Source organism: Polyodon spathula, chromosome 46, assembly GCF_017654505.1.
Source record: "Polyodon spathula isolate WHYD16114869_AA chromosome 46, ASM1765450v1, whole genome shotgun sequence".
Taxonomy (NCBI): domain Eukaryota; kingdom Metazoa; phylum Chordata; class Actinopteri; order Acipenseriformes; family Polyodontidae; genus Polyodon; species Polyodon spathula.
In genome coordinates, this window is record NC_054579.1 from 1,427,305 (window position 1) to 1,435,046 (window position 7,742).

The following is a 7,742-nucleotide window of genomic DNA, read 5'->3' on the forward strand; positions in this document are numbered from 1 at the left end:
AAACTCTTAGTGAAACCAGGACCGGATCACACTGCTGTGCAGCGGGAGTTTTAAGGGCATTTGGACACAATTTTAGGTACCGTGTAGAAACTCACACCAGCCTGCTCCAAATCCTGGCTCCTGATCATTGCAATATTAATAATACTAGACTTCACTGAGGGGAGCTCTGAACCCCAGGACTGGGTGCAGAGCAGCAGCAGGGCTAGTGTGAGTTTTATTCCAAATGCCCACCCCTAGCAAATATCTCCCAGTGTATCTAGACAGGGTCAGAGGTGGGGGGGAGTGACAGTAGGGAGAGTGCGTGAGCGAGTGTGTTTGCGCTGTGCGACACTGTTAGACACAGTCTGGGTAATTTGCTGTGATGATCTGGCAGCCTAATCTACTGTGAAGGGCTGCGTCAATGCCAGGAGATCAGAATGACTGGCTGTCTCACAGAACAGGGCTTCAGGGACACTGTGTGCAGCACAGCACAGCAAGGCTCTGCCCAGCACACAGCAGGCAATGCCAGCTCACTATAATTTATACAGACACCATGTTGTGTAGCTGCTGTAGTTCTGTCCACGGTTTTATATCAGTGTTATACAGTGTGGTCCCGCCAGCATTGCCCTGTGTACAGCACAGCCAGGCTCTGCCCAGCACACAGCAGGCAATCTGTAGTCCTGTGTTGGTGAGCAGAGACAGGACGGGCTATTTCAGAATGGCTAGTCATGACATCATTTATAATCTCCTATGTCTGAATCCGTCGCTTCAGCTGAGAAGTGCGCTTGTGAAACACGTATTTATAAAAGACAGACTCTGTCATTACTGCACAGGGATCACAACAACACTGCCACCGCAACTCGGAGACAGAAAAACGATTCAGTGACGAGATGTGGCTTACCGCTACACTACAACGGGCGCCACGGAAACAAGACACAAACACACACTGACCTTTCACCCAGTGCCACCGCCCCCCCAAATTCAAAAGGTCTTTTTATTGGCCTGACAGCATCCGCAGGATTGCCAAAGTAGTTACAAAACACAGACGTGTCAAAATCGTGTCACCGAATTCGCTGGTGTTGGTTTGTTTTTGTAATGGGGATTTTACACAAACATGTCTCTCTCTCTCTCTCTCTCTCTCTCAATCTCACCCAGTCTCTCACTCTTCCAGTCTATCTCTGTCCCTCTCCCAATCTATCTGTCTCTCTCTTTCTCTGCCTCTCCCTCACCCAGTCTCTCTCTGTCTCGCTCTCTTACAGTCTCTGTCTCTCCCTCTCTCCCAGTCTGTCTCTTTCTGCCTCTCCCTCTCACCAAGTCTCTCTCCCAGTCTATCTGTCTGTCTCTCTGCCTCTCCCCTCTGTCTCATTCAGTTGTCTCTCTCTCTCGCTGTCTGTCATTATGTCTGTCCCATTCAGTTTGTGTCTCTCTCTGTCCCCCTCTCTGTCTCTCTCTCTCTCTCCGTCTCAGTTTCGACCAAACTCATTTCATTTGTGGCCTAAGCGATTGGACCCAGGCCTCTAGAAATGTAACCTAGCCACAAAATAAAATACACCATCAAATTATACAGAGCGCTGTGGTTATTCCAGGATTCAGGGTTAGGGTTAGTAACCTGGATGAGCTCCCAGGACAGGTCGCATTCTCCCAAGTGAAATAACCACGGGACTCAATGAAGAGATAAACCAGCAGCTCTGGACAAAAGTTTTGCATCACCTAGGATTACAGGAACATTATTCAGCAGCTTTCACTGGACTATGAAGCTGATCAGTTCATTCTTATGTGCAATTCAATATGTTAACAAGGGAACATTATTCAGCAGCTTTCACTGGACTCTATGAAGCTGAATCAGTTCATTCTATATAGAGGGGGTGCAATTCAATATGTTAACAAGGGAACATTATTCAGCAGCTTTCACTGGACTCTATGAAGCTGAATCAGTTCATTCTATATAGAGGGGGTGCAATTCAATATGTTAACAAGGGAACATTATTCAGCAGCTTTCACTGGACTCTATGAAGCTGAGGGAGTTCATTCTATATAGAGGGGGTGCAATTCAATATGTTAACAAGGGAACATTATTCAGCAGCTTTCACTGGACTCTATGAAGCTGAGGGAGTTCATTCTATATAGAGGGGGTGCAATTCAATATGTTAACAAGGGAACATTATTCAGCAGCTTTCACTGGACTCTATGAAGCTGAATCAGTTCATTCTATATAGAGGGGGTGCAATTCAATATGTTAACAAGGGAACATTATTCAGCAGCTTTCACTGGACTCTATGAAGCTGAATCAGTTCATTCTATATAGAGGGGGTGCAATTCAATATGTTAACAAGGGAACATTATTCAGCAGCTTTCACTGGACTCTATGAAGCTGAGGGAGTTCATTCTATATAGAGGGGGTGCAATTCAATATGTTAACAAGGGAACATTATTCAGCAGCTTTCACTGGATTCAGCAGCAATTCTTAACAAGGGAACATTATTCAGCAGCTTTCACTGGACTCTATGAAGCTGAATCAGTTCATTCTATATAGAGGCTGATGCAAAACTGCCCGGAGCTGTGTGTTGAACAGCCGATTTAGATCAAGCTCTGTGAATCTGCCGGGCAATTTGAAACGATCCGCCCGGTCATTCCGTCACTGGATTTGACTGAACGCAAGAGGACACCAAAAGGAGAAAATGATTCACCGATACCAAACAGTTATTCGATGCTGGACAGCTAAGCGCTTTACAATTAAAATCATTTCAAAAATCTAAAAATGTGTTTGTTTTTCTGAGCACGAAAATAACTTGCCGTTTATGGCTCAGGGTTCAAGTTTGACTTACTAGTGCTTCTGGTTTAATGGTGCAGACAGTTGACCCAAGGATATATTGGCATAAATATAGAACAAGGATATGAGAATACATAGTCAGACTGGAGCACCTGCTTGAAACTGGGGAAGAGAGGGGAGACTGGAAGGGATGGAGGGAAGCAGTGTGGCTCTAGCGGAGCTGAGGAGGGACTGGGAGGGAAGCAGTGTGGCTCTAGCGGAGCTGAGGAGGGACTGGGAGGGAAGCAGCGTGGCTCTAGCGGAGCTGAGGAGGGACTGGGAGGGAAGCAGCGTGGCTCTAGCGGAGCTGAGGAGGGACTGGGAGGGAAGCAGAAGTGGCTCTAGCGGAGCTGAGGAGGGACTGGGAGGGAAGCAGCGTGGCTCTAGCGGAGCTGAGGAGGGACTGGGAGGGAAGCAGCGTGGCTCTAGCGGAGCTGAGGAGGGACCGGGAGGGAAGCAGCGTGGCTCTAGCGGAGCTGAGGAGGGGCTGGGAGGGAAGCAGTGTGGCTCTAGCGGAGCAGAGGAGGGACTGGGAGGGAAGCAGTGTGGGAGGGAAGCAGTAGGCTCTAGTGGAGCTGAGGAGGGGAGGGGAGGGAAGCAGCGTGGCTCTAGCGGAGCTGAGGAGGGACTGGGAGGGAAGCAGTGTGGCTCTAGTGGAGCTGAAAGGCATTTATTAACATTAACCAGTCACCACAACACACCACAGGGTCAGCCTATTACCCAAAAGTGTGTGCTGCACATGGCCGGTGTTGCCAACCCGTTACAGTACATGACTGTGACCTGAAGCTAATGTAAGGAACCGTCAACATCACAAATGTAGCATTTACATATACTTAAAGTTAACAGTTTCGCAAACAAATCTTAATTCTTCAATTTTGTTACCGTCGCTACGTTTCACAGGAAATTGCTAAAGTATGCTTTTTTTTTTTTTTTTTTTCTAAAAATGAAATAAAATCATAACAAAAAAAAAAAAAAAATGACGCGTTATAAAATGAAACGCGTGATATTTGAAGGTCGCTTTCATTGTTTTTCTTCATTTTTTTTTTAAATCTTAATTTGAAATAGTTTACAGACTTTTTAAAACAAAAATGATGACGCTAGTGACATTTGTAGTAGAACTAGTTTCCTGGATACAGTATGTATAAATAAAAAACACAAACAGCCCAAACGTTATTAAATAATATTACATATAATTTTTAAAATTATTTTTTTTAAAAGTTATTTATTTAGGAGATGTTTTTCATAAGTTGTATGTGTGAGTTTACCGTTTCTGTAACTTTTTTTTTTTTTTTTTTTAAAAACAACACACTAAATATTGAAGTATAATATTTTAAAAACAGATTATTATCGTTGCCTCTGCAGAGGTCGGCTCAGCGTTCCTCTCTCTCCCCGCCTACCCTCCCTTCTCCTGCCGGCGCAATTCAACTCCAACGCCCCGGCTGGACGGCCTGCCTGCCTGCAAAACGACGTCTGGTGGATTTAAAAAAAAAAAAAGCAAACCATTAAAACATCAAATACTTACATCAAGTCAGGTCTGTGCTTGTGAATGATCGCGCAAAAGGCCATCCCGTCCCGAAACGAGGAGGTCATGTTTTTAATCTCCACATCGGGGTAGTTTTCACATTGGATGCGACACCATTCTTGAAGGGCCTTCAGTGATCCCATTTTTTAAAATAAATAACTTTTTTTTTCCCCCCTACCAAGAGTAACAAAACTATTTAAAAAATGTTATTCCGTTCTTGCCAAAAAATAAATACACGCAGACACAAAAGCCCACCGGTTTCAAGTCATAAGCAGACTGTGATCTCCTCTCAAAGGATTTATTGCGCAAATATTCACAAGAAACAAAACCATAACCTCAGAATAAAATAGTATTCAATAATTCAGTAGTTTTCCTTGGGATCTGAAGTCACAACTAACTGAATTGAGAATTACGTGTCTCAAAATCACGTTGGTTCATTGCAAGTCTTGGGGGATGACAAAAGCCTTGCAAAACGCACACGTTGCACTCTTTGAATTATTTTCTGCAAACCCTTTCTGCTTTCTTTCGCGTTGGTGTCGGTGCAACCCGACTTTTCTTTTTTCAGCAGTTACCATATCACACCCCAGCGAGTCCGAGCAGGTTTCAGCTTCCTCCCAGTTTCACTCGAAACCGATTGTAACATTTTGATGTTTGCAAAACAAACTGAAGTCGCCACACAAAGCAAAAAACGCGTCTGTTTTATTTTGGTTTTGGTTTACTCCGCTGTGCAGAGATGAAAAGGACTTGTTGCATTGGTTAACACCAATAAATATACTGTTGCAAAACAATTCACAGTGGAAATTTTCAAATGCTGCCGGACAAGCCCGGCTCGGCTCGGTGTTATAGTGTTGCTTGCTGCACTTCTTCAGCTGCAAAACTCACCGCTAGTCAAACTTCTCTCGCTACCTTTTTTTTTTCCTTTAGACGCGACTGACAGGAAAAGTGAACTGAGAAAATGTCAAAGTCGTTTATCAGCAGCTGCACCCAGCTCCCTGAAACGTGTTTCCATATATGGGGTGTATTTAAGGATGCGAGAAGTGGGGGAGGGGGGGGGTGCTTTTGTACAATTTAAAACACGGAGCTGAACAACAGTATGTAGCTGGACACCGCTGAGTCATGAAACTCAAACTATTTCCAGACCAAAACTGGACTACAAACAGAACTATTCAAAGCAATAAAATATATACAAACTGCATTAAAGGTTTTTCAAAGGTTTTATGCTCTGTTAGTCCAGGAGCTGTGATCAAACTTCTTTGACTGGGAGCTCCTCATTCTGGAGTGTCTTTACCAGTGAGATGCTGTTGCAATGCTGACAGAGAAAATTAGTCTCTGCTTTGTAGATATATATTCCTTGTTGTTTTGTCTATAAATATCTCCAGACAGGTGCAGCCATTTCCAGAAATAATAATATAATAATAATAATAATAATAATAATAATAATAATAATAATAATAATAATAATAATAATAAATTAAAGAAGTTTGTTTTATTTCTGCATACATATCTACATAGATAAACGCCCGAAACATCTTATTTGTACACATGACCTGTTCTTAAAAAATTTTCTGTTTTCTGTATATGAGTTCATGACCCCAACTTAGGAAAAGTCATGAAATATTATACAGAAAAAATAAAAATACAATAGCATTTAAGCTAATTGGAAACTAGAGTGTGGTCAAATTGACCCGAAAACACATAAAAGTAACTTTTCGGGATATGTTACAAACTGGACAGTCAACAAGCGCTTGTATTTATTTGGCAGACGCCTTTATCCGTGCGACTTACACAGGAGCTGCAGGGGCAGGACGGTGTTGCAATGCAAGATTCATATTTAAATACAGTGTAGTTTACAGTAAATGCAATTCACAGTGCAAAAACGATGCAACAAGTTGTGGTGTTTTCTGAAACAGCTGTGTGTCACACTCGAGTCATTCTAGCCAGATGTGTTGTCTTGTTAACAACAATTGATGTGTTTTTTTTTAGATATTATCGCTGACAGCAATGCAAGTTTTGGAAACGGAATGAAATCGAAATAGACGTGGAGGTTTTTTGCCCTAGCTTACGCTCAAAATGATAATAATAGCAGCTCGCAATGTTTATGAAAGCGAGGTTTTTAAATAGACACTCATTTTTGCAATGAATAGCCAACAGTGAGAACACAGCCACCTAATTCACACAAGCGCGGTGCATTCTTAGCATGCAGTCCTGCAAGCATTTTCAGACCCTGTGGAAACGGGGGGGAAAAAAAGTTTTCTATTCGATGTTGGGGATGTGAGAATTTGAAACCGTGTTAATATGACTCTCACTGTACACAAGCATACATTGTTTATTCCGACTGACTCTAACACTCATTTATACAGATGCTAAAAACAGCAGTTCTTAATTAAAATAATATATTTAGTCAATAAATAATCTAGTTTCTGAACTTAAACAGGCACTATAATCTCTTTATATACACATTATTAATTATTATTATTATTATTATTATTATTATTTTTATTTTATTATTATTATTATTATTCTAAAAAAATAACATATTTCTTTTTGAATAGTCAATACATTTCATTCCTTTAAACAAATATTAAACAAAGAAATATATTAAATTATCACAAATATTTGATATTTTTTTATTTTTGTCTCCAGGGTCGGGTATTAGCGCCCCCTAGTGGCAGTTAATTAAAATAATATATTTAGTCAATAGATAATCTAGTTTCTGAAGTTAAACAGGCACTATAATCTTTTTATATACACATTATTAATTATAATCATTATTATTATTGTTATAATTTTTCTTCTTCTCCTTCTTCTTCTTCTTCTTCTTCATCTTACTTTGTGATATGTAGTGTATTTATTATGTTTATTCACTCTAAAAAAATAACATATTTCTTTTTGAATAGTCAATACATTTCATTCCTTTAAACAAATATTAAACAAAGAAATATATTAAATTATCACAAATATTTGATATTTTTTATTTTTGTCTCCAGGGTCGGGTATTAGCGCCCCCTAGTGGCAGTTAATTAAAATAATATATTTAGTCAATAGATAATCTAGTTTCTGAAGTTAAACAGGCACTATAATCTTTTTATATACACATTATTAATTATAATCATTATTATTATTATTTTCTCTTATTATTAATTTCTTCTTCTTCTTCTTCTTCATCTTATGATATTAGTGTATTTATTATGTTTATTCACTCTAAAAAAATCATATTTCTTTTTGAATAGTCAATACATTTCATTCCTTTAAACAAATATTAAACAAAGAAATATATTAAATTATCACAAATATTTGATATTTTTTTATTTTTGTCTCCAGGGTCGGGTATTAGCGCCCCCTAGTGGCAGTTAATTAAAATAATATATTTAGTCAATAGATAATCTAGTTTCTGAAGTTCTTACTTTGTGATATGTAGTGTATTTATTATGT

General features: G+C 39.9%; 1 protein-coding gene across 1 annotated transcript in view; it reads right to left on the reverse strand.

Moving 5' to 3' along the window:
- Window positions 1–5,260, reverse strand: part of micall1a (MICAL-like 1a) — a 17,613-nt gene extending 12,353 nt beyond the window's left edge. The window contains 1 exon segment of the mRNA XM_041237844.1: window positions 4,311–5,260. Within this exon segment, the coding sequence (XP_041093778.1) occupies window positions 4,311–4,453 (143 nt within the window). The 5' untranslated portion in view covers window positions 4,454–5,260.
- Between the last annotated feature and the right edge of the window lie 2,482 nt (window positions 5,261–7,742).